The sequence below is a fragment of the Hyla sarda genome, chromosome 9, assembly GCF_029499605.1.
Source record: "Hyla sarda isolate aHylSar1 chromosome 9, aHylSar1.hap1, whole genome shotgun sequence".
Taxonomy (NCBI): domain Eukaryota; kingdom Metazoa; phylum Chordata; class Amphibia; order Anura; family Hylidae; genus Hyla; species Hyla sarda.
Window position 1 is genome coordinate 67,230,278 of NC_079197.1, and position 27,114 is coordinate 67,257,391.

Below are 27,114 nucleotides of genomic sequence, written 5' to 3' on the forward strand. Positions count from 1 at the left end.
GACAGTACTCCATTAAGAATTAAATCACAGAAAAGTAATACGACTGTAGTGTCAGCCAAATTAGAATCACTGAAATCACACTAAAACATAACTTTTAATAGTTTACACTAAGAGCCAAATGAAATCAAAACAACAAATATGTTAAAAACTTGTAACAAAACCAATCAAACTGTGGTTATCCAAAACCAATGTGAATTAAAATGGTGTTGGGACTATTGGTTCCAACAAATCGCCGATACACACTCAATGTATAGGTAACAGCAATTTCTGCTTGTCAAAAAGAAAAATTATTTCTTTGCTCCACCAATCTGGAGACTTACCATGACAAGGGGTCCAATACAATATGCTAATGGTTAGGAGAGGGGATAAGGTAAAAGGACAGGAGGGGGAGCAAACGGCCTGAGGATGTACGGCCACTACCTGCTAACCCTGATGCTAGGGTCCCTAGTTCTACCCCTATGCCTAGGCGGGGTGGGCGTCTTTATAAGGACGGTCCCGCCCAGGAACCTACCCCTATATTGGCCTGTATATGCCCTGGCTAGATCACAATTGGGAGGCTCACTATCTCACTAGGAGGGGCTGTCTAGCTTTGGTAGGATGGGAGAAGGAAAGGTGGACCTATGCTCAGATACAAATTGCTTCCTGGGATGAACCCCAGGGTGTGCCAAGAAAGATAATGATGCTGTATGTGTACTGTACAAACACCTACATAGGAGTACTGTCTATTTCCTGTGCATATCAAGGTTTATACAGATACAAATCAACACTCAATCCATAGCACATAGTTGTGCACTGATGGTCTGATATGCATAACAATTATGGAGCACAATATATGTTCAAAAAATTCCACCAAAGTACAGATGATACCAGCAATAATACACAGATAGGCGGCAATTAATTAACATGCATATATTATGAAATAATAGAATGTAATTACTTATATCCCAGGTTCCCATGGTTACCAACCTTCTATTGTCTCCCTAGGATACATAAAGGGGTTAAACCCCTAAAAGGTTGTCCAATAGTATCCGGTAATGGGTCTCTGACCGAAGCCCTCGGTGTCTATGTAGACAAGGTCCTGAAAAATGTTGTGACCGCTTTGCCTTCCTGTGTCAGAGACACCATGGACTTCCTTAAGCGAATTGAGAACATCCAGGTGGACCAATCAGTACTATTGATCAGTATTGACGTAGAAGCCTTATACAGCTCCATCTTACATGATAAATGCCTTGCAGCAGTAGAGTTCTATTTATCATCTAGAGGGAACTACTTCATGGCCCATAACAGTTTTGTTGTCAATTTAGTCAGATACATCTTGACTCATAACATCTTTACATTTGATGGGAAGATCTACCACCAGCTAAGGGGGACTGCTATGGGGAGCCCTTGTGCCCCCATATACGCGAATCTCCTCCTTGGCTGGTGGGAAGACACCGTGGTCTTCCCACCAGAAGCTAATTTCTGGACGTCCCACATTTTAATGTGGGCTAGACACATAGAGGACATCTTTGTATCATGGTCGGGTTCCAAAGATGACTTCATCTCATTCATGGGAATCCTGAATTCCAATAATCATCTGAGTTTGAGATTCACACATGAAGTGGATTTACATTCTCTTCCATTTCTGGATGTGAAAGTCCATAAAGGAGCTGACTGTCTTCTTTCCACTTCTTTATTTCGCAAGTCCACGGCTACCAATAGCTTATTACATTAGTCCTCTTTTCATCCCCAAGCTTCATGTAAAGGTATCCCCAAAGGTCAATACCTCAGGGTCCGGAGGAATTGCTCCATGGACCCTGAATTCCTTTGGGAGGCCAAGCAGCTATGTGATCGTTTTCATCAACGAGGGTACCCCGACGCTGTTCTAACTCGAGCATTTAAAAATGCGCAAACCCAATCTCGTAGTGGCCTTTTGACACCTCAAGCACGCAAACAAAATTAAATGGCCATTTGCATCATTGCCACATATGATGACCATTCAATCCCCATTTATGAGATTCTGCAGAGGCACTGGTCAACCCTTCATACAGATCCACTCCTAGATAGGGTTATAGCCTCCCGACCTTTGATTACATATTGCAAAGGTAGTAGTCTCCAAGATCATTTGGTACATAGCCACTACTCTCGACCAACTCCAACTGGATCGTGGTAAGAGCGACGTATTTTTGGCAATTTTGCTTGCAGTGGTCGCCGTGCTTGTCCCTTCATGATGAGAACTAAATGTGTCATCAGCTCATCCACTGGTGAGAGATACAATATCAGTGATTTCGACAACTGTCACAAGAATGGGCTAGTGTATTTATGTCAGTGTAGCTGCCCCATGGATTATATTGGTAAAACCATACGCGAATTCCGGAGAAGGATTTGCAAACATTTAAATTACATCAAACACCATCACACCACTCCGATAACCAGGCACATATGGGGACCCCAAAAATCTTAGATTCTCTATTTTGGAAGTAGTATGCCCCCTCACCATGGGGAGAGGACTTTGACAAGTCACTTTTTCAGAAAGAAACTCAGTGGATTTACCGATTTAAATCCACCACCCCTATAGGAATGAATGAAGTTCTGTCCTATACATGTTTCATTTAAGCACTCAGAATTATGACCTAGGACTCCATGACAGGGACTAATCACAGAGACACAACAAGATGATCTCTGATGTATACTATGGTCCTGTAAGTATTCAAGCTTCAGCACTGGTTATCAGCATGCAAAAGTACCATATCCCTGACCGATTGGGATCAGAGACCACACACAAAGTGAGGCTCAGGATCTACATCAGTTATGTCCTCTCTGGTCTATATTGTTTTGTTTTGTTTTTTGATTATAATAAAACTTCATTTATGTAATTAACTCTGCACTAAAGATACCAGTTCCTTTATTATTGAGAAAAAATGGATTTCTCCATTGTTCATAATAATCAGTATTTTTGGGGAAATCAGCTGTCAGTCTAATTACCCTGTATACCAACTATATATCTCCATGTCAACTGCACATTGTCTCCCCGATATTATGGTGGTTACATTATACACAAAACTATGTGATACTGTGCCTTAAAGTAAATCTTACACACCATGGATAATATATCTTTGATGTGAATCAAACCCAGATGATTCAAACTCACTATTCACTTCTGCACCTATACCTATACACTATGCGCATGTGCGCTACATCCCGGCGAGTTGTGAAATCTCTAAGTCCTGCACTATCTGCATCACGCATGCGCGTCACTCACCGAGACGCTGTTTACAAACATAGGGTCACTGACGTATACCGGCGATCATGTGATCCGCTGATGCTGTCACGTGATTTTACATATGACCGCCGCATCAGCACTCAGGGATTCCCCAGGAGCCATGAACAGCTACGTAGCTGTCCCAGAGTATCTACCTGAGTTCCGGGCTCCTAATGACCTGTGTCATTTACAGGTGAGGCACAATGACACGCAGCGCAGTAATTGGCCCCACTGACTGTCATTCACAGGGCCATTCCCTGACTGATTGGCTATGGCTGACCTAGGATATATACTTAAGGGGAGATGTTTTAGTGCAGAGACATGGCGCATGGCACCAACTGACAGCATCATCTTCACCAGCCATCTGCATCAAATCATGAGATCATCCACTGCCCCCGCCCCCCATTGTCCCCTGAAGATTGGGGCAAGAAACGCGTTGGGATATTTCTGACTATTTTTACTTACCATGCCTGGGGTCCAGATAAGTATCTCTAGTCTATACTGGACAATGCCTCTTTAATATTTACATGCTAATCTGCTATTCATGCCCCATTGCTGGTATCATCTGTATTTTGATATGTGGAGGATTATTTATGCATATATATTTTTTTTGCATAAATCAATTCATATCTATCATCTTGAATATGTGCATGTTAATTAATTGCTGCCTATCTTATGTCTTATTGCTGGTATCATCTGTACTTTGGTGGAATTTTTTGAACATATATTGTGCTCCATAATTGTTATGCATATCAGACCATCAGTGCACAACTATGTGCTATGGATTGAGTGTTGATTTGTATCCGTATAAACCCTGATATCCACAGGAAATAGACAGTACTCATATATAGGTGTTTGTACAGTACACATACAGCATCATTATCTTTCTTGGCACACCCTGGGGTTCATCCCAGGAGGCAATTTGTATCTGAGCATAGATCCACCTTTCCTTCTCCCATCCTACCAAAGCTAGACAGCCCCTCCTAGTGAGATAGTGAGCATTCCAATTGTGATCTAGCCAGGGCATATACAGGCCAATATAGGGGTAGGTTCCTGGGCGGGATCGTCCTTATAAGGACACCCACCCCGCCTAGGCATAGGGGTAGAACTAGGGACCCTAGCATCAGGGTTAGCAGGTAGATGGCGTACATCCTCAGGCCGTTTGCTCCCCCCTCCTGTCCTTTTACCTTATCCCCTCTCCTACCCATTAGCATATTGTATTGGACCCCTTGTCTCCAGATTGGTGGAGCAGCAAAGAAGTAATTTTTCTTTTTGACAAGCAGAAATTACTGTCACCTATACATCGTGTGTGTATCGGAGATTTGTTGGAACCAATAGTCCCAACACCATTTTAATTCACCTTGGTTTCGGGTAACCACAGTTTGATTGGTTTTGTTTAAGTTTTTTGAACATATTTGTTGTTTTGATTTCGTTTGGCTCTTAGTGTAAACTATTAAAAGTTATGTTTTAGTGTCATTTCAGTGACTCCATTAAGAATTAACTGTAGCACCTTTGCGTTAATCGAGTTTACTGGGGTATCCTGTTCTTCCATGCTTGCTTTCTACCTCCGGACTAGTAACCACCTCCCTCCTCGCCTCCTGGGGGGGCATTTCTCTGGTGTATGGGGTTTAACTCCCCTGGTTTTGACACCCACTGGGGAGGGTTTCATGAATTTCTCAATTTTATTCAAACTCCTTTTCGGGGAGCCCATTCCCCCAGATTTTACTTAAGTGGCTTTTGGAGGCATACCCCCTAGGATCAAGCAGTGGCTAGCAACTAAGCTTGCAGGATGGATCGCTATCTCTTGTGACCAAATGGGCTTACGAAAGTCCCGGATTCTTTCTGGCAGCAGAGTTTCTACTGATGTTTGTATGTTCTTACTGGGATTACTAGATGTTCCTTGCAGTTGGTGTTGATTGAAATCTGCTGAAATGCCTTCCTGAGCAGATCCTGGTGTGCACCTGATTTTCAGAACCTCTGACTGCACTCAAGGCCGGCCGCCACTCCTTGTATGATGTCACTGTGGGGGATGGCTTGCATCAGTCCATCTATAGGATATTCAGGCTGAGCCGAGACTCATCTCTTCTGTCGACAAGCCCCTCCATCATGACAGAGCATTGCTGCAGGACACCTGCAAGTTTGCAATGGCTGCCTCCTGCACCTTCTGCCCCCACACAGACTGACGATCTGGCAGTGGGTCCAGCCACGTACTTCTTGCAGGGTCAAGCAAAGAACAGGTACAGTGGTGCAAAAAAGTATTTAGTCAGCCAACAATTTTGCAGGATCTCCTACTTAAAAAGATGAGAGAGGCCTGTAATTTTCATCATAGGTATACCTCAACTATGAGTGACATAATGAGAGAAAAAAACATAAAGTCACATTGTCTGATTTTAAAAGAATTTTTTTGCAAATTATGGTGGAAAATAAGTATTTAGTCACCTACAAACAAGCAAGATTTCTTGCTCTCATAGACCTGTAACTTTTTCTTTAAGAGTCTCTTCTGTCCTCCACTCATTACCTGTATTAATGGCACGTGTTTGAATTTGTTATCAGTATAAAAGACACCTGTCCACAACCTCAAACAGTCACACTCCAAACTCCACTATGGCCAAGACCAAAGAGCTATTCAGGGACACCAGAAACAAAATTGTAGACCTGCACCAGGCTGGGAAAACTCAATCTGCAATAGGCAAGCAGCTTGGTGTGAAGAAATCAACTGTGGGAGACAATGGAAGACATACCAGACCACAGATAATCTCACTCAATACAAGACCACTGATAATCTCACATCATCTGGGGCTAGGGAGAGTGAACCTTAAACTGACCTGCCTACTTGCCCATCCATCCTAAGCAATGGATCGACAACTTGGAGCCGGTCCCTCCCTGTGCTAAAGTGTAGTGGCGTTCAAAACAAAATTATAAATATAGTTGGTCGCAGGCCAGAAACAGAAACGGAAAACTACCAGACAACCAGACAGGATACAAATACTAACAGGTCTGAATCTAAACAGGCAATCTGATCAGGAACATAGGACACTGTTCACAAACAGATACAAGTACAAAGGACAAAGATCAGATCAACCAAACAGAATATAAATATAGAACACTGTTCACACTGAACACAGATAACTAACATACAGATTAGGTCCAGAACACAAGACTGGGAAAGGATGAGTCAGCATAGACTCCAGGAACAAACTCAATCCCCCAGAAAATCTCCAGAAAACACAGGAATGTCTTGATACCAGAACTCAGTCTCCCAGAGTCCACCATGGAGCATGGAGATCTCTTGTACTAAAACTAAATCCCCCAGAATGCCATTAAAAAGGTCACAGGAAAGTCTTGTTACAAAAACTAAGAAAACGGATACAAGAAAACTCAGTGTGAACAGCAACATAGCAGAACAGACATACCAATCCTAAAACCAACTAATGAAACACAGACTAAAATCTACAATAAAAGACGATTTAACCATGGTTAAAAACTCAGATCAAATCACAAAATACAAGGTAAGTGCTCAAGCAGAAATAGAAGTATGATGCGCAGACATCATAGCAGCATTATTGTACAAGCAGACAAAGTGTATTGCACTAAATAACCAGCAAAATGAATGCAGACTGAGCTGGAGATATATGGGCACACCAGCATTGCAATTGGGAGAAAGGATTAACTCTTCCACGCCTGGTAGAAAAGCATAGAAAACAGATAAAGCATGAAAAACAAGGTCTGAACAAGGCCTAAAATGGAAAAATGCAAAAACAAATAAACGGACATTACAGTGAGAATTTGAGTGAAAACCTCCTTCCATGTGCAAGGGCATTGAAGATGAAACGTGGCTTGGTCTTTCAGCATAACAATGATCATATGCTTCCTATGAAGCATTTCAAGGTCTTGGAGTGGCCCAGCCTGTCTCCAAATCTAAACCCCATAAAGAACCTTTGGAGGGAGTTGAAAGTCCGTGTTGCCCAGCAACAGCCCCAAAACATCACTGCTCTAGAGGAGATTTGCATGGAGGAATGGGCCAAAATACTAGCAGCAGTGTGTGAAAACCTTGTGAAGACTTACAGAAAACGTTTGACCTCTGTCATTGACAACAAAGTATTGAGATTAACTTTTGTTATTGACCAAATACATATTTTCCACCATATTTTGCGTCACCAATTGTACTTTGTGATGACGTCAATCATTTCACCCAAAAAGTAACGTTGAAATCAGAAAAAAATTATTTGTGGGGCAAAAAAAAAAAAAAAAAGCTATTTTGTACATTTTGGCGGCCTCTGATTCTACGCAGTGCACTTTTTGGTAAAAATGACACCATATATTTATTATGTAGGTCCATACAGTTGCAATGATACCCAATTTATATAGATTTTTCTTTATTTTCCTTAAAAAAATTATAACTACATGCACCAAAATTAGCATGTTAAAAATTGTCCTCTTCTGACCCCAATAACTTATTTTTCAGTATATGGGGTGTTATGAGGGCTAATTTTTTGCGCCTTGATCTGAAGTTTTTATTGCTACCATGATGGTTTTTATTGGACTTTTTCATCACTTTTTTGCAAAATTTAGAGTATGCAATCTGATCAGAAATACGCAATTTTGGACTTTTTTTTACGTGTTCGCCATTGGCCGTGCGGTTTAATTAACAAAATAATTTTGTAGTTTGGACATTTACACATGCGGTGATACCACATATGTTTATTTTTCTTTTTGTTTACATTTTTTTTATAAATGAGAAAAGGGGGGTGATTCAAATTTTTATTTAGGAAGGGGTTAAATCACATTTCTTCACTTTTTTAAAACAATTTTTACACTTTTTTTTTTTGCCCCCATAGGGGACTATTACTTCCAATCCTTTGATTGCATACACTGTTCAATGCTATGCCATAGCATAGCATTGATCAGTGTAATCTGCGCTCGATTGCTCCAGCCTGGATCTCAGGCTTTGAGCAATCAAACAACTATTGGACAGCGTGGAGCGAGGTAAGGCATCTCCCGCTGTTCTCTCAGCTCCGCTGAGCTAACCGGCATTGATTTCTCCCGTTTTAGATGTCACGATCAACTTTGATTGCGGTGTCTAAAGGGTTAATACCAGACATCAGCCGATCTGCGATGTCCAGTATTAGCTGCGGGTCCTGGTTGCTAATAGAAAATGAGAGCCAGCAGGTACGAAGCTTCACATAATGGCAGCCGGCCACGGATGTAAATATACGTCTGTGGTCGTTAACCAGTTAAGGACCCATGGCGTACACTTACATCCTGACACCCTGGTACTTAAGGACCAAGGATGTAAATGTACGCCCGGGGGGGTCATCAGACCCCCCCCCCCCCCATGTCCGATTTGCGCCGATTCCGGGTCATACTGGTCTATGGTGACCCGGTGACCCGGAATATAAGGGGGATCGCGGTTGTCCAAGACACCCACGATCCCCCTGAAGGGATAGGAGTGAGGTGGCAGGGATGCCACCCCTCCTATCCCTGCTATTAGTTGTCAAGAAGCGATGACCAATAGCAGATCGGGGGGTGGGGGGGTAAACTTTCGGTTTCCCCGTTCTGCCCACCCACAATAGGCAGGGCAGAATGGGGAAACCGAGGAGGAACGGCGCCGAAGATCCATTTACCCATCATTGTGGCGGTAGCAGACAGCGATCGTCGGCGGGGATCGTCGGCAGAGGAGGACGATGATGCGACTCCCTTGATCCTACAGAAGCCGGTGAGTTGCCTAGCAACATCTGGAGGGCTATAGTTAGAGACCACTATACAGTGGTCTCTAAACTGTAGCCCTCCAGATGTTGCAAAACTACAACTCCCAGCATGCCCAAACAGCTGTCTCGGCATGCTGGGAGTGCAGTGGTCTCTAAACTGTGGCCCTCTAGATCTTGCAAAACTACAACTCCCAGCATGCCCACACAGCAGTTTGCTGTCTGGGCATGCTGGGATTTTGTAGTTTTGCAACATCTGGAGGACCACAGTTTGGAGATCACTGTGCAGTGGTCTCTAAACTGTAGCCCTCCAGATGTTGCAAAACTGCAAATCCCAGCATGCCCAAACAACAAACAGCTGTCTCGGCATGCTGGGAATTGTAGTTGTGTACCTCCAGCTGTTGCATAACTACAGCTCCCAGGATGCCCTTCGGCGATCAGTACATGCTGGGAGTTGTAGTTCTGCAACTGCTGGAGGCACACTGGTTGGAAAATACTGAGTTAGGTAACAGAACAGAACTGAAGGTTTTCCAACCAGTGTGCCTCCAGCTGTTGCAAAAGTTCAACTCCCAGCATGCATGGTCTGTCAGTTCATGCTGGGAGTTGTAGTTTTGAAACAGCTTGAGGTTTGCCCCCCCTTGTGAATGTAAAGTGTACATTCACACTGACGGGTTTACAGTAAGTTTCCTGCTTTAAGTTTGAGCTGTGGCAAATATTTTCGCTGCAGCGCAAACTCCTAGCGGGAAACTCACTGTAAACCTCTGCCTGCGTGAATGTACCCTAAAAACACTACACTAACACATAATAAAGGGTAAAACACTACATATACACCCCCTTACACTGTCCCCCCCCCCCCAATAAAAATGAAACATTTATTGTACGGCAGTGTTTCCAAAACAGAGCCTCCAGCTGTTGCAAAATAACAACTCCCAGCATTTCCGGACAGCCACTGACTGTCCAGGCATGCTGGGAGTTTAGCAACAGCTTGAGGCACCCTGTTTGGGAATTACTGGCGTAGAATACCCCTATGTCCACCCTTATGCAATCCCTAATATAGTCCTCAAATGCGCATGGCGCTCTCTCACTTCGGAGCCCTGTCGTATTTCAAAGAAACAGTTTAGGCCACATATTGGGTATTTCCGTACTCGGGAGAAATTGCACTACAAATTTTGGGGGGCTTTTTCTCATTTTACCCCTTATGAAAAGGAAAAGTTGGTGGCTACACCAGCCGGTCAGTGTAAAAAACATAAAAAATGTTACAGTAACATGCTGGTGTTGCCCTATACTTTTTATTTTCACAAGCGGTAAATGGAAAAAAATACCCCCAAAATTTGTAACGCAATTTCTCCTGAGTATGGAAATACCCCATATGTGGCCGTAAAATGCTCTGCGGATGCACAACAAAGCTCAGGAGTGAGAGCGCACTATGTACATTTGAGGCCTAAATTGGTGATTTGCACAGGGGTGGCTGATTTTACAGCGGTTCTGACATAAATGCAAATAAATACCCACATGTGACCCCATTTTGGAAACTACACCACTCACGGAATGTAATAAGGGGTATAGTGAGCCTTAACACCCCACAGGTGTTTGAAGAATTTTCATTAAAGTTGGATGGGAAAATGCTAAAATGCTGGTGTTACCCTGTTTTTCATTTTCACAAGGGAAAATAGGAAAAAAGCCCTCCATAATTTGTAGCCCCATTTCTTCTGAGTAAGAACATACCCCATATGTGGATGTAAAGTGCTCTGTGGGCTAACTACAATGCTCAGAAGAGAAGGAGCGCCATCAGGCTTTTCAAGAGAAGATTTGTCCGGAATTGAAGGCCATGTATTTTTACAAAGCCCCCATAGTGCCAGAACAATGGACCCACCCACCTGTGACCCCATTTTGGAAACTACACCCCTCATCTAATGTAATAAGGGATACAGTGAGCATTTATGCCCCACAGGTGTCTGAGAGATTTTTGGAACAGTGGTCCGTGAAAATGAAAAATTTTATTTTTAATTTGCACTGCCTACTGTTCCAAAGATCTGTCAAAGGCCAGTGGGTGTAAATACTCACTGCACCCCTTATTACATTCTGTGGGGGGTGTAGTTTCCAAAATGGGGTCATGTGTGGGGTCCACTGTTATGGCACCACTGGGGGCTTTGTAAACACACATGGCCCCTGACTTCCATTCCAAACAAATTTTCTTTCCAAAAGCTCAATACCGCTCCTCCTCTTCTGAGCACTTTAGTGCGCAGCAGAGCACTTGACGTCCACACAGGGGGTATTTCCATACTCATAAGAAATGGGGCTAAAAAAAATTTGGGTCATCTTCTCCTTTTACCCCTTGTAAAATTTGGGGGAAAAACTGCATTTTAGTGAATTATTTTTTTCATTTACACATCCAACTTTAACAAAAAATCGTCAAACACCTGTGAGGTGTAAAGGCTCACTGTATTCCTTGTTAAATTCCTTGATGGGTGTAGTTTCCAAAATAGTATGCCATGTGTTTTTCTCTCTCTTTCTTTCTTTTTTTTTGCTGTTCTGTCACCACAGGGGCTTCCTAAATGCGACATGCCCCCCAAAAACCTTTCCAGCAAAATCTACTTTCCAAAAGCCAAATGTGACTCCTTCTCTTCTGAGCATTGTAGTGCGCCAGCAGAGCACTTGACGTCCACACATGGGGTATTTCCATACTCAGTAGAGATGGGGTTACAAATTTTGGGGGGCATTTTCTCCTATTACCCCTTGTAAAAATTTTACATTTGGGGGAAAACTAACATTTTAGTGAAAAAAAACACCTGTGGGGTGTAAAGGCTAACTGTACCCCTTGTTACGTTCCTTAAGGGGTGTAGTTTCCAAAATAGTATGCCATGTGTTTTTTTTTTTTTTGCTGTTGTGGCACCATAGCGGCTTCTTAAATGTGACATGCCCCCCAAAAACCATTTCAGAAAACCGGTAATTACTCACCGGTAATTTTGTTTCCCCGAGCCATGACAGCACCACCTGAGAGAGGGACTCCGCCCCTAGGGACAGGAAACCTGAGGATAAAAAGAAGAACCCTCCTCCTCGGCCTCAGAGTTTCAGAGACCAGAAGAGTCTTCTTAGTTAGTAACATGATAAACCATATATTACTGAACAAGGAGAAAAAGAAAGTGAACACAAACTACGTGAGAAAGGAACACCTGAAAACATAGGGTGGGAATTCCCTGGTGCTGTCAGGGCTGGGGGAAACAAAATTACCGGTGAGTAATTATCGTTTTTTCCTGTCGCCATGACAGCACCACCTGTGAGAATATCAGAGAAACCAATTTAGGGTAGGATTGCAAGACCTTGCGACCAAAAGAAAGAGAAGAGAAACTTCCAATGTTCACCCTATAGTGACGAAAAAAATGTATGAGGTGAAGACCATGTGGCAGCTCTACAGATTTGGTCTATAGAAGCGCCCCTCCTTTCCGCCCAAGAGGCGGCTACTGCTCGAGTTGAATGAGCTCTAAGACCAAGAGGGGCAGGTAAGCCTGCCACTGAATATGCTAAGGTAATAGCCTTTCTAATCCATCTGGACAACGAATTTGAACTGGCTCCCTTGCTCTTATTACGTCCTGAAAATTGAACAAATAGAGAGGTACACTTCCTGAATACTCTCGTCCTATCTAGATATTCAAGGACACATCTCCTAACGTCTAAGGCACTAAGGTACCTTTCCTTATCATTAGAAGGCTGAGAACAGAATGACGGAAGAACAATCTCTTGAGAGACATGAAAAGCAGAAACTACCTTAGGAAGATAGGCAGGATCAGGAAGGAACACTATGCTATCTTACAGGAACTTAGTATAAGGTTCCTCACTAGATAGGGCTGACAGGTCCCCTACCCTCCTAGCAGTGGTGACTGCTACTAAAAGTACAATCTTAAGGACTAGGTTTTTAAGAGAAATGCTATTTAAGGGTTCAAAGGGATACAATAAAAAAGCTCTTAGTACCAAAGAAAGGTCCCACATGGGAACTTTCGGAACCCTAGAAATAGACAACCTCTTAAGAGCCTTAAAAAATCTTACAATCCAAGGGTGATCTGCAATTTTGGTGTTATATAATGCCCCTAGCGCTGACACCTGAACCTTTAAGGTGGCGGTCTTTAATCCCCTATCCAGACCTAGTTGCAAAAAATCTAAAATTTTGGGTATATCTGGAACACAATTTGCAAAAAAAAGGTTAATTGAGAAATTTCAAAAAGATTTTCCATACCCTAAAATATATTTTATTAGTGATTTCTTTTCTACTCCTCTGTAGAGTGGTTATTACAGAATCTGAAATACCTTTTTCCCTGAGGATGATCCTTTCAAATGCCATGCCGTCAGGTGGAGGCTTGTCACATGAGGATGAGACACTGGACCCTGGGTTAGTAAGTCCGGTAGTTCTGGAAGAACCCAGGGATCTGATAGGGATAGCTGTCTGAGGGCTGCGAACCAAGCTAGGCGTGGCCAAAAGGGAGCTAGCAAGATTACTCTGGATCCTTCCGACCTTATCTTCCTGATTATTCTGGGCAGCAACTGGAGAGGAGGGAATATGTAGACGAGTTTCCATTTCCACTTTTGAGTTAGGGCGTCCACTGCCCAATGCCTGTCTTTTGGATTTAAAGAGCAAAATCTTTTTACTTGTCTGTTTTCTCTGGTAGCAAATACCGTATATACTCGAGTATAAGCCGACCCGAGTATAACCCGAGACCCCTAATTTCAACCCAAAATCCCAGGAAAAGTTATTGACTCGAGTATAAGCCTAGGGTGGGAAATACCTCATCCCCCCCTGTCATCATCCAGACCCGTCATTAACATCCTCATCATCATCCCCTTGTCATCATCCCACACATCCCCCCTTCATCATCCCCTTATCATCCCACACATCCCCCCCCTTCATCATCCCCTTGTCATCATCCCACACATCCCCCCTTCATCATCCCCTTATCATCCCACACATCCCCCCTTCATCATCCCCTTGTCATCATCCCACACATCCCCCCTTCATCATCCCCTTATCATCCCACACATCCCCCCTTCATCATCCCCTTGTAATCATCCCACACCCCCCCTTCATCATCCCCTTGTCATCATCCCCACCCCCCTTCATCATCCCCACACCCCCCCTTCATCATCCTCTTCTCATCATTCGCCCTCAGTGGTCTTCAACCTGCGGACCTCCAGAGGTTTCAAAACTACAACTCCCAGCAAGCCCGGGCAGCCATCGGCTGTCCGGGCTTGCTGGGACTTGTAGTTTTGAAACCTCCGGAGGTCCGCAGGTTGAAGACCACTGCGGCCTTCAACATGCGGACCTCCAGAGGTTTCAAAACTACAACTCCCAGCAAGCCCGGGCAGCCATCGGCTGTCCGGGCTTGCTGGGAGTTGTAGTTTTGAAACCTCCGGAGGTCCGCAGGTTGATGACCACTGCGGCCTTCAACATCATCCAGCCCCCTCTCACCCCCTTTAGTTCTGAGTACTCACCTCCGCTCGGCGCTGGTCCGGTCCTGCAGGGCTGTCCGGTGAGGAGGTGGTCCGGTGGGATAGTGGTTCCGGGCTGCTATCTTCACCGGGGGCGCCTCTTCTCCGCGCTTCCGGCCCGGAATAGAGCCGTTGCCTTGACAACGACGCATCTGCGTCGTTGTCAAGGCAACGTGACTATTCTGAGGCCGGGCCCGAAGCGCTTAGAAGAGGCCTCCCCGGTGAAGATAGCAGCCCGGAACCACTATCCCACCGGACCACCTCCTCACCGGACAGCCCTGCAGGACCGGACCAGCGCCGAGCGGAGGTGAGTACTCAGAACTAAAGGGGGGTGAGAGGGGGCTGGATGATGTTGAAGGCCGCAGTGGCTGCCCTGGCTTGCTGGGAGTTGTAGTTTTGAAACCTCTGGAAGTCCGCAGGTTGAAGACCACTGCGGGTGGGGGAGTTCACTCGAGTATAAGCCGAGGGGGGTGTTTTCAGCACGAAAAATCGTGCTGAAAAACTCGGCTTATACTCGAGTATATACGGTAGATCTATTTCGGGTTCCCCCAAGAGTTGGCATATTTTTCTGAAAATTTCTGGGTTCAATCTCCATTCTCCCTGATGAAGCTGTTAGCAGCTTAGGAAGTCTGCTTTTGAGTTTAGGGATCCTTTGAAATGCACGGCAGTTAAAGAATGTAGATACTGTTCTGCAAAACAAAACATTTTTGCTCCAATTTGCATGAGAGACTCGCTTCTTGTGGTCCTTTGTCAGTTTAAGACCGCTACTGTGGTTGTATTGTCTGAGAAAACTTTAACATTTTCTTGGTGGAGAAGATGTTTCACGCTTTGTAGAGAATAATATACCGCCAAAAGTTCTTTTGCATTTGAGGAGAGGAAAGATTCTTGCTGATCCCAACGGTTTTGAAAATTCAATTCCCTTATGTGGGCGCCCCAACCCCAAGGGCTTGAGTCCGTTTTGATGATTCTTGGATCTTCCAAGACCCAGTCTAGACCTCTGTTCAGATTGCTTTCCACCAACCACTAGAGAAGAGAATTTTTTTGTTTCCTGAGACAGTGGAAACATCCTGTCTAGGCTTTCCACTGACCCTTCCCAACAGCTGAGAAGATCTTTTTGTAAGGTCCTTGAATGGAACTGCGCCCAAGGTACTGCCTGAATAGCTGCCGTGAACAGACCTAATAATGACATCCCTTTCCTTATGGAGATTGACTGACAAGTTAGTACCTCTCTTACTGCATTCTGATTTTTTTGGATTTTTTGTTGTGGGAGAAAAGACTTCTGCTTTTGTGAATCTAGAATTACACCCAGAAAGTCCTTTTTCCTTTCTGGAACCAGGGAAGATTTTTCCCAATTTACAATCCAACCTAATTTTTTAAGATGGCTAAGGTGTGGTCTAAGAAATTTTTTAGTTGTTCCTCTGACTGCCCAACTAATAGAAAATCGTCTAAATAACGGACGAATAAGCCTACGCCTTCCCGGATGTGTGCTGCCATTTTGGAAATGATTTTTGTGAAAACTCTGGGGGCTAACGCTATACCGAAAGGCAAGGCCCTGAACTGTAGGTGCGTTAATTTTGAATTTAGATTTATGGCCAGGCGTAAGTATTTTTGATGGTCTGGATGAATGGGTACGTGAAGGTACGCATCCTTTAGGTCTATTGAGACCATGAAACAATCTTTTGTTAACAGATTTATTGCTGACTTTATTGTTTCCATTTTGAATTTTTTGTACACAAGATATTGATTTAGGGGTTTTAAATTTATAATTGTACTGTAAGTGTTGTCGGGCTTTTTTACCGAAAAAAGGGTAGAATAAAAGCCCAACCCCACCTCTGCCTGAGGAACGGGAACAAGAACCTGTTTTTCTGAAGAGTACCTAATCCCGATGGACCTGAGTGACTCGAAGTGAGTTTTAGGCGAGTTGAAGGGAGACTGAGAAACTCGAGGCGGAGACCATCTCTTAGGGTATTTAATACCCAGGTGTTGTTTGAGATCTTTTCCCATCCGCCACAAAGTCTCTCAGCCTGCCCCCAACTCACCCAAGCCTTTCATTGCTGACCAGATTTTCTGGAGCTGGTGGAGGCTTGGTTAAACATGTAACCTTTAGATTTTTTAGGAAAACGCCACCTCTGGGAATCCTCTTCTGTGCCCCTGCCTTCTGGATCTCATGGTGGGGGAAAAACACTTAGGTCTGTAGGAAGAGTAGGGAAAGATCTTTCTCCTATCCCCAGCTTTCTCTAAAATATCAGCCAATACTGGCCCGAACAACAATTTCCCCTCACAAGGGATGGCACACAACGTATTTTTTGTGGTAATGTCCCCCGGCCAGGTCTTGAGCCATAAGGCTCTGCGTGCCGAGTTAGATAGAGCGGCCGTTCTGGCAGATAGCCTAAGTGCGATGATGCGTCTGCCAGAAAAGCCGCAGATTTTTTAATTAGCAGGATGGAATTTAACAACTCTTCATGTGGGACCAATTCTGTATTGTCAAACGGATATTTTCTTTTTAATGCCCTGGGAAGAAAAACCTTCTTTTCTGGATTCTCACATTCTTTTTTAATTAGGGCTGAAAGGGATTTATGGACGGGAAATGCTCTGCGTTTCCTAGGCTCTAACCCCTCAAACATGATGTCCTGAATTGTTTTTTCTTCCTTAATTTCTTCAATATTCATAGCTAGACAAACATTTTTAATTAGGTTATCCGTATCTTCGGACTGAAAAAAGGATCTTCCAGATGTGAAATCTTCATCTGGGGAAGAATCTTCCTCAGAATTAGCTGATACAACCACAATACCTTCCTCCTCCGACCCCGTAAGCTGCACAACTGTGGAAAAGGGGTTTGCAGGAGTAGAAGCCGAAGTAGGAGCGGGAGTTGAATTTAAAGCACTCCTAACAGACTTCTGAATCTCTAATCGAATTAAGTCCTGCATGGAAGACATTAAGGAAGGTACTTCGGTTGAAAAGACCTTGGCTATACAAGAAGGGCAAGTCACTTTCTCATGACCCTGCGGTAGCTTAGATTTACATATATTACAATTCTCGAGATGTTTGGTTTTCTTTGATTACTTTTTAGGTACATCCCCCTAAGAAGTAAACCAAACCAAACATTACAAAAAAAAAAAGTGCATTAAAATGAAATGGATACACTCACTCAGGAAGCTGGCTACCGAGGACGTAGTCTTTGCTGGCGATTCAGCTGGATCACGTCTGGGGTCCTCCCTGGAGCTCATACTGGCTGGCTGCTTGCAGTCTTCAGGCTGGCTGCTTGCAGTCTTCAGGCTGGCTGCTAGCAGTGCTGGCTGGCATCCACCAAGGAGGATGCAAAGATGTGCGGCTGCAGTCTAAATACTACTAGACTGCACTTCCGCACCGCAGGGACGCCGACGTCTGATGTCACTTCCGGCGCTCTCGCGTGGCGTGTTTCCGGGCACCGGCGTCCTCCTCCATTAATCCTTGCGCATGCGTGCGGACCCGCAAGCAACATGCTATTTCCGCACACCAGGACCCGTACCGGACCACCAGCTAACTTCAGGTATGGACGCGCAGAGTGGAGCCAGCTGACAAAATCTCCCAGACTAGGGAGAAAGTCAGGTGCGCGTGCCCCCAAGACTTCGGGGATTATACCTAGAGCTCCGACGCACCCTCAGCACAAGTCCATGACCTGGGACAGGGACTCCTGCCCCAGCAGGCTTCCTTAGGGACAGGAAACACACTGAGGCCAAGGAGGAGGGTTCTTCTTTTTATCCTCAGGTTTCCTGTCCCTAGGGGCAGAGTCCCTCTCTCAGGTGGTGCTGTCATGGCAACAGGGAAAAACTCACTCTCCAAAATCCCACTGTCGCTCCTTCCCTTCTGAGCCCTCTAGTGCACCCAGAGAGCACTTGACATACACATATGAGGTATTTCCTTACTCGAGAGAAATTGGGTTACACAGTTTAGGAAGATTTCTCTCCTTTTACCCCTTGTAAAAATTCAAAAACTGGGTCTACAAGAACATGCCAGTGTAAAAAGTGAAGATTTTGAATTTTCTCCTTCAATTTGCTGCTATTCCTGTGAAACACCTAAAGGGTTAACACATCTTTTGAATGTCATTTTTAATACTTTGTGGGGTGCAGTTTTTATAATGGGGTCATTTATGGGGTATTTCTAATAAGAAGGCCCTTCAAATCCAATTCAAAATTGAACTGGTCCCTGAAAAATTTCGATTTTGAAAATTTTGTGAAAAATGGGAAAATTGCTGCAATACCTTGAAGCCCTCTGATGTCTTCCAAAAGTAAAAACATGTCAACTTTATGATGCAAACATAAAGTAGACATATTGTACTGTATATGTGAATCAATATATAATTTATTTGGAATATCCATTTTCCTTATAAGCAGAGAGTTTCAAATAAAAAATAATGCAAAATTTTCAATAATTTTTTTAATAAAATTTGGTATTTTTTCACCAAGAAGTGATGCAAGTATCGACAAAATTTTACCACTAACATAAAGTAGAATATTAGAGGAAGGGAAGCAGAAACAATTAGCACCACCTAAAACCTGATATCAGTCCCGAAACCCACAACGCTGAACACACTAGATAGCAATCCTCTTTTTGATTGTCCCATCCAGTGGTGCCCGCTCAGAGGTAAAATTCAGGTAGATGAGAGAAAATCAAGCAGCGGCAACTCACTGTACAGTGCAGGGTTACTTTATTTGAGGAAGCAGAACAGAACTTCACAAGCTGTAGCAATCCACAGAAAAAGAACGACACAGTGCCGGAAGAAGCCGCCGGGGAAACACTGTCGCTCTTTTTCTGTGGATCGCTCCAGCTTGTGAAGTCCTGTTCTGCTTCCTCAAATAATGTAACCCTGCACTTTACAGTGAGTTGCCGCTGCTTTATTTTCTCTCATCTACATAAATAGAATATGTCATGAAAAAAACAATCTTGGAATCTGAATGAAAAATAAAAGCATCCCAGAGTTACTGTATATACTCGAGTTTAAGCCGACCCGAGTATAAGCCGAGACCCCTAATTTCAACCCAAAATCCCAGGAAAAGTTATTGACTCGAGTATAAGCCTAGGGTGGTAAATACATCATCCCCCCCTGTCATCATCCAGACCCGTCATTAACATCCTCATCATCATCACCGCCTGTCATCATCCAGACCCTCATCATCATCACCTGTCATCATCCCCTTGTCATCATCCCACACACCCCCCTTCATCATCCCCTTGTCATCATCCCCACCCCCTTCATCATCCCCTTGTCATCATCATCACCTGTCATCATCCCCTTGTCATCATCCCACACACCCCCCCTTCATCATCCCCTTGTCATCATCCCCACCCCCCTTCATCATCCCCATGTAATCATCCCACACACCCCCCTTCATCATCCCCTTGTCATCATCCCCACCCCCCTTCATCATCCTCTTGTCATCATCCCACACACCCCCTTCATCATCCTCTTATCATCCGCCCTCAGTGGTCTTCAACCTGCGGACCTCCGGATGTTTCAAAACTACAACTCCCAGCAAGCCCGGGCAGCCATCGGCTGTCCGGGCTTGCTGGGAGTTGTAGTTTTGAAACCTCCGGAGGTCCGCAGGTTGAAGACCACTGTGGCCTTTGACATCATCCAGCCCCCTCTCACCCCCTTTAGTTCTGTACAGTACTTGCCTCCGCTCTGCGCTGGTCCGGTGCTGCAGGGCTGTCCGGTGAGTAGGTCGTCCGGTGGGATAGTGGTTCCGGGCTGATATCTTCACTGGGGGCGCCTCTTCTCCGCGCTGCGGGCCCGGAATAGAGGCGTTGCCTGGACGATGACGCAGAAGTACGTTGGCAATGAACGTACCTCTGCGTCGTTGTCAAGGCAACGTGACTATTCTGGGGCCGGGCCCGAAGCGCTTAGAAGAGGCCTCCCCGGTGAAGATAGCAGCCCGGAACCACTATCCCACCGGACGACCTCTTCACCGGACAGTCCTGCAGCACCGGACCAGCGCCGAGCGGAGGCGAGTACTGTACAGAACTAAAGGGGGTGAGAGGGGGCTGGATGATGTCGAAGCCCGCAGTGGTCTTCAACCTGCGGACCTCCGGAGGTTTCAAAACTACAACTCCCAGCAAGCCCGGACAGACGATGGCTGCCCGGGCTTGCTGGGAGTTGTAGTTTTGAAACCTTTGGAGGTCCGCAGGTTGAAGACCACTGCGGGTGGAGAGTTCACTCGAGTATAAGCCGAGGGGGGTGTTTTCAGCACGAAAAATCGTGCTGAAAAACTCGGCTTATACTCGAGTATATACGGTATTAATGTTTAAAGTGACAGTGGTCATATGTGCAAAAAATGGCTGGGTCCTAAAGTGAAAATTGGCTGGGTCCTTAAGGGGTTAAAGGGGTATTCTGGAATTAAATTATTATTTTTTTTAATATATTGCTTGGGGGCTGGTATAAATGAAAAGCAAATGACACTTACCTATTCCAGTCCCCCACAGCTCCATATCCAGCGACTTCTGGTCCTCCCCTCATTCCTACTTCTGATACAAGAAGTCTCTGCAAGGCCTTCCTGCTCAGCCAATCAGTGGTAGCAGCGGTGTCTAGTCTCAGCCAGTGCTTGTCAGAGTAAGCAAGTCCTGCTGAGACATCTTGTCTCAGATGAAGGTATAAGCAGAGACCACAGGAGGGCTTGACGAAAAGGAGCTGCGGAGGACTGGGGATAAGGAACTTACATTTTTTTCTTTAAAATAAAATCTCTTTAACTTCTGGTCATAGACTTGACATGAAAAGCAGACACAATGGACAATTCATACAAAACAAAAGCTTGCACTGGGAAGTTGCAGTCTAAAAAGATGACTTACATGTACTATCTGAGCAGAAAAATGGGTGAAGAAAATTAATGATGTGTGTTTTTACCAACAACAGCATATACATACTACTGCAAATAATTTACTGTATTGTAAAATTGCACAGTGTTTAATTATTTTAGGAGAAATCTTTCCTTGCTGAAACGTAATACATTTAAGGCTTCTCGGTCAGCTTTAGGGTACGTTCACACGTGCAGATTTACAGCGGATTTGCAGCATAAGGTGAAGGCTCGCTCTATGCTGGCTTTACATGTGCCTGCTTGTAGTGACAATATGCCGCTACCAGCAGGCACACTGCCATGTGCGAGTCGCAGTATACTCGCACATCGCGGGTTACACTGCAGGGAGAGCGGCCGCGATGTGCGAGTACGCTGCGCACATCGCTGCACTGTGTCTGCTCGTAGCGGTGTATTGCTGCTACCAGCAGACACATATAAAGCCAGCATACAGCAGGGCCTTCACCAGCGGATCCGCAGCTAAATACGCTGCGAAAATCCGCCCATGAGAACATACCCTTAAGCTAGATTTCCACACAGGTTTTTTCTGGCGTTTTTCGAGAACACTGCCAAAGCAGTTTTTAAGCTTATGCCAGAAGTGGATCCAGCAGGAAGAATAAGTCCTTCTTTTATATTTCTCATTCCTTTTGAATCCACTTCTGTCTTTGGCTCAAAAACTGCAGTGGCATTTTTCCAAAATACACCAGGAAAAAAACTGTTTGGAAACCCAATCTTACTGTTAAAAAAAAAACTATTAAATACACAAATTTGAACAATCATACCCAGTATCTATTGTGTAAGGAAATTTAGCAATAATTATAATGCTGATTTTATTCTGAATAACATATTCAAATAATGCAATCTTCCTTTTTTCTTGTAATAACTAGACTATTTTTCTAACCAATAATACAGGATTTTGTGCCTTTCTGTGAATGATTTTATTACTGAAGTGGGAAAGGCATATGAGCGAGCAGCTGAAAACCGTGAAGAAGCTGAAAATATGGCTAGAAAGGTAATAAAAGCTTTACTTACTGAATACGTGTATATTTAAAGGAAATATGACAGCAGCATCCAATGCACTAACTATAATAAACGAGTTATTAATGCGGGCGATGCTGATTCAAATGCAGTTTACCTTATAAAAATCTGTGCAGCCGTTCTGATATAATTGTTAGAAAAGGAAATACCAGCCTTTCTGTGCAATGGAGGCTTTATTTATGCTGTACTAGCAGTACTTCTTCCGCCAAAAGGCTGGCTGAATATTTTCTAAACCCGAGTTCACATAAATCTGACAATCCAGCTGAGTGAATCCAGCCTAAGGGTACGTTCAGACGAGCGGATTTACAGCGCATATTTTGCTGCGGATCCGCCGCTGAAGGACCTCTGAATGCTGCCTTTACATGTGCCTGCTCGGAGCGACAATATGCCGCTACGAGCAGACACACTGCGATGTGCGAGTTGCCACGCGCATGTGCAGTATACTCACATAGCGCATAGAGCAGGAGGAGCGGCCGCGATGTGTGCGAGTACACCGCGCATGCGCGGCAACTTGCACATCGCTTCAGTGTGTCTGCACGTAGCGGCATATTGCCCCTCCAAGCAGGCACATGTAAAGACAGCATACAGAGGTCCTTCAGCGGTGGATCCGCAGCGTAAAATACGCTGTAAATCGGCTTGTCTTATTGTACCCTATGGGTACATTCACATGGGCTTTAAAGTGAGTTTTTAGAAAATTTCCTGCTGCAGGTTTCCCTTTGGGTATGTGCACATGTGTTTTTTCTGCTACAGATTTTGCTGCCCGTTGAAGTCAATGGGCAACAAAATCTGCAGCATCCGATCTGCAGCAAAAATATGCACATTTGAACATACCCTAATACTTAACTTAGCAACTGATGCTACAAATGATTACAGGATGCATCAGTTGACATAAGTTATTCAGTGTCCGGCGGTCATCAATTTGCTGGCCTGACAATCATCCATGTCCGATCATCCGGCATCCAATTTAAGTCGCTGAATGAATGTGAACTTTCCCATTCAAGTGAATGGGATCAGTTTCACAATCTGTTTTCATCTGACGCTTTTCTACAACGCCGGAGAGAACCACCATTGGATTGCCCAGAATATGTCAAGGAGGCCTAGCAAAGAAACATAGATTGTGTCGACAGATAAGAATTAGTGAACCCATCTAGTCTGTCCAGTATTTTGAATATTATCAGTGGTCCCTGGCATGATGCATCTGTGATGTTTTTCGTGAAATTTTGTGATCGTACCTTGTTTTTATTCTAGGAAAATAATACATGTTAAGTTTTAGGAGGGGCATAAAGGCCCATCCTAAAACTGAACATTTATTATTTTCCTAGAATAAAAACAAGGTACCATCACAAAATTTCACGAAAAACATCACAGCTGCATCATGCATGTGACACAAATGACCCCTTTTCGAGGATATCATCACCCACATTGGTGGAACCACCAGTGTTGGGTGTTGTTAAAAACCGGTCAACCAATGTCACCTAATGCAAACACCGATAATGGGATCAGAAATAATGTACAGATATAATATAGTAGTATTATGGATATTGTTCAGCTGTTTCTAAAGGAAGAATGAGGGGGAGTAGGTGGGGGATGGAGTGGGGGAGGGTACTTAGGGAATAGGGGAGGGCCTGGTGAGTGCAGCCCCTACCCAGGTATCCCTATTATGCGTCCCTCACTCTACTCCCTATACCCTAGGCGGAGTTTACTCCCTTATAAGGGCGGACCTGCACTGGAACCTAAACCTCCTCTATCATACAGTATCCCTGGTTACAGACAAAGTAGGAATGGCGTGCTCTCTGTCTCACTAAAGGAATATTATCTATCTAGTGGGATGGGAGAAGGGCAACAAACCTACAAAAAGCCTAATGCTTAATACGCAGTGTGTGAGATAGATAAATGCAATGAATTATGGGGACATATCAATGTTGCAAGCTGTACCCTCACATAAAGGGCCAGCTGACTGCATGTAGCATTGATTCACAATGTGTCTTGTATTTGATATTGCCAAAAATGACACAAGTGATATATAATTATTGCTCAATGCCCCAGTAATATTAGTTACCGCTATTTGTTTATCCATATGTTAGATGATACTGAAGATCACACAAATAGTACACAATTAGTATAACTCTGGTCACACCATAAATAGATAGCCCATATTGTCTGATAGGTAGCCAAAAGTATACCTCTTATTAGAAAATGATGGCCTGGGCATTAATCAAATATTGTAGCTTTGTTGCCACAAGACATATACAGTAAAATACAGCTAAAAAATAACATATTTAAATATAAAATATGAACACACTTTTTGTAGAAAAAGATAATCAGTCCCCAAGGGGATGTACACAAAACAGGGAATAAAATATACAAACTGCAACTTATCTGATCCCAGACAACTTAGTGCCGCAAGTCCCGACACGTTTCTGGCCCTGGTTCATCAGGGGATGATAGGGGGCACGACTGATACATGTTAAATCATGATAGGATGATTGCCGATTGACAGAGCCTGCATGTGGTGGAGATGGGCCTTCCTGCCCCACTGCATACAAGCTCTGTCCATCGGCAATCATCCTATCATGGTGTTACATGTATCAGTGGAAATTACACATAGAAAAATAAGGGGGGGCTCAACCACTATACAATATTCAGTGAATCAGATATATACAACCACATCCAAGAAAAACAATAACTAAATATAGAGTGAACACCACTAAGTATATATAAATCTCAAAATGCTTTATTCAATATCACAAAGACATATACACAATTGTGTATGTGTCTTTGTGATATTGAATAAAGCATCTTGAGATATATAAATGCACAGGCGCAGCACTCCAAAAATGGTGCATTTATTCACACATGTCTCAATATAGCAATATCATATAGTCTTTTTTGGAGTGCTGCGCCGGTGCAATTTTTGTCTGGATGTTACCCTGATCAGGTCTTGGGTGCTGGCACCACATATTTTTTCTGTCTTGCAGTGCTGCAATTTTTTCTATACTTATATATATACATATATTGTAGGGAACAGCTCACACGGTGGCGTCAGCAATGACGCACAGGCAGTAGGTTTCAAACGTCCAAGAGGATGTTAATTTAAATTAATTTTAGGCACAAAGCATAGTGCAATCAAAACAACAAAAATCTAAGCCTGTCCGTCTCTAACTAAACATCAGGATACCTCACTATCCTACTGTGGGCCTAATGTCTGGCAAGCAAACTCACACACATGTCCATAGAAGAAGGATCAGACCTGTTTTTAGCTGCAGTTCTGGCTGTGGCTGCTTCTCATCTCAGTTTCTGCAGCAATCAGCAGTCACTCAACCTCACCTGAGGACACCTTGAAATAGGGAAACCCATAGTGGACTAGGGATGTGGACTGGAGCACTCCCACATCCAACCTGTCCTCCAGTCCAGGAAATCCAGCCCATGTAACTTAAACAAAAGAGGCCTAGCAGACTAGTTCTGCTAAGCAGCATATCCTTCTGGATTTCCTTTATCGTACCTGGAAATATACTCCCCATCCACCACTTTCCAGTACACTTTACCACATACCCCCCCCCCCCCCCCCCTCTTCTTCAGACCAGAGGTCTGGGGATTTATAATGAACATAAAGTACACCCTGAACAATGCATCCGCATTTCCTTGTAATTTTCCAGGTCTATGTTCCACTTTAAAACTGAAATTTTGTAAGGAGAGAAACAATCTGGTCACTCTTGCATTTCTCTCTTTATTTTGTTTTACCCAGGCCTGAGGAGCATGGTCTGTCACCAACACAAATTCTCTACCCAGCAGATAATATTTCCAATGCCCACTTGATGGCAAGACACTCTCTTTCAATTGTGGCATAATTTTTCTCTGCTGGGGTCAGTTTCCTACTCCATCCCCGGTTGTATAATTACCTGTTGCCGGGGGTCGGGTCCGCGCTGCTTCAGGCCTCGTCATTGCGCCATTCAGTGCATAGCAACAACGCATTGGACGCACACCGGAGGCCTGAAGCAGCGCCGACCCGACCCCGGCAACAGGTAATTATACAACCGGGTGTGGGGGAGGCAACGGGGCAGCGGCGCCGGCAATGGGTGCCACTGCCCCTTCTCTCCCCCTTGCTATTGGCGCCGCTGCCCCATTACCGGCGCCGCTTCTCTCCCCCTGGCTATAGGCGCCGGCAATGGGGCACCGGCACCAATAGTCAGATAGCCAGCGGGAGAGAAGCGGCGGCAGCAGGGCTCTAGACCCCAGGAAAGGCAGGGGGAGAAAAGCGGGCAGCAACGGCCCCTCTCCCCCTGCCTTTCCTGGGGGTGTATCGGGGTATACGCATGCGCACACACACGCACCCTCATTTTACCAAGGATATTTGGGTAAAAAACTTTTTTTACCCAAATATCCTTGGTAAAATGAGGGTGCGTGTTATAGGCCGGTGCGTGGTATACCCCCAATAAATACGGTATATTACTCCCTAAAGAACATGAGTTCGTCCTCGGCACACAAGGTAAACTACCTGTATTTTATTGTCTCGCTAAATTACACAAAGACTCTAACCCACCCGGATGTCCGATAGTATCGGGAATCAAGTCCATTACCTCGAATCTCTCCCAACTAATAGATCGTCACCTCCAACCCTTTGTACAAAAAACAATTTTTTATTTAAAAGACACTACACAGGCAATTCAAATCATTGAGAACATTAAGTGGGAACCTGACTACTTGCTGGCCTCTCTTGATGTCAGCTCACTCTATACTATAATCAACCATCAAGATGGGATGAATGCAGTCAAACCCTTTTTAAATAAAGGTTCCATGCAATCAGAACAAATTGAGTTCTTTTTAAAAT

At 44.3% G+C, this 27,114-nt stretch overlaps 1 protein-coding gene across 10 annotated transcripts in view; it reads left to right on the top strand.

Annotated features, from left to right (window-relative positions):
- Positions 1-27,114, top strand: part of LOC130290823 (diacylglycerol kinase eta-like) — a 1,161,394-nt gene that overhangs the window by 645,831 nt on the left and 488,449 nt on the right. For all 10 annotated transcript variants that reach the window (XR_008847710.1, XM_056538928.1, XM_056538925.1 and 7 more), the window contains one exon: positions 22,161-22,260. Coding sequence is in view for 9 of the 10 variants with exons in the window: in XM_056538928.1 (XP_056394903.1) it covers positions 22,161-22,260 (100 nt within the window). In the remaining variant the exon portion in view is untranslated. The remainder of the gene's footprint in view (positions 1-22,160; positions 22,261-27,114) is intronic.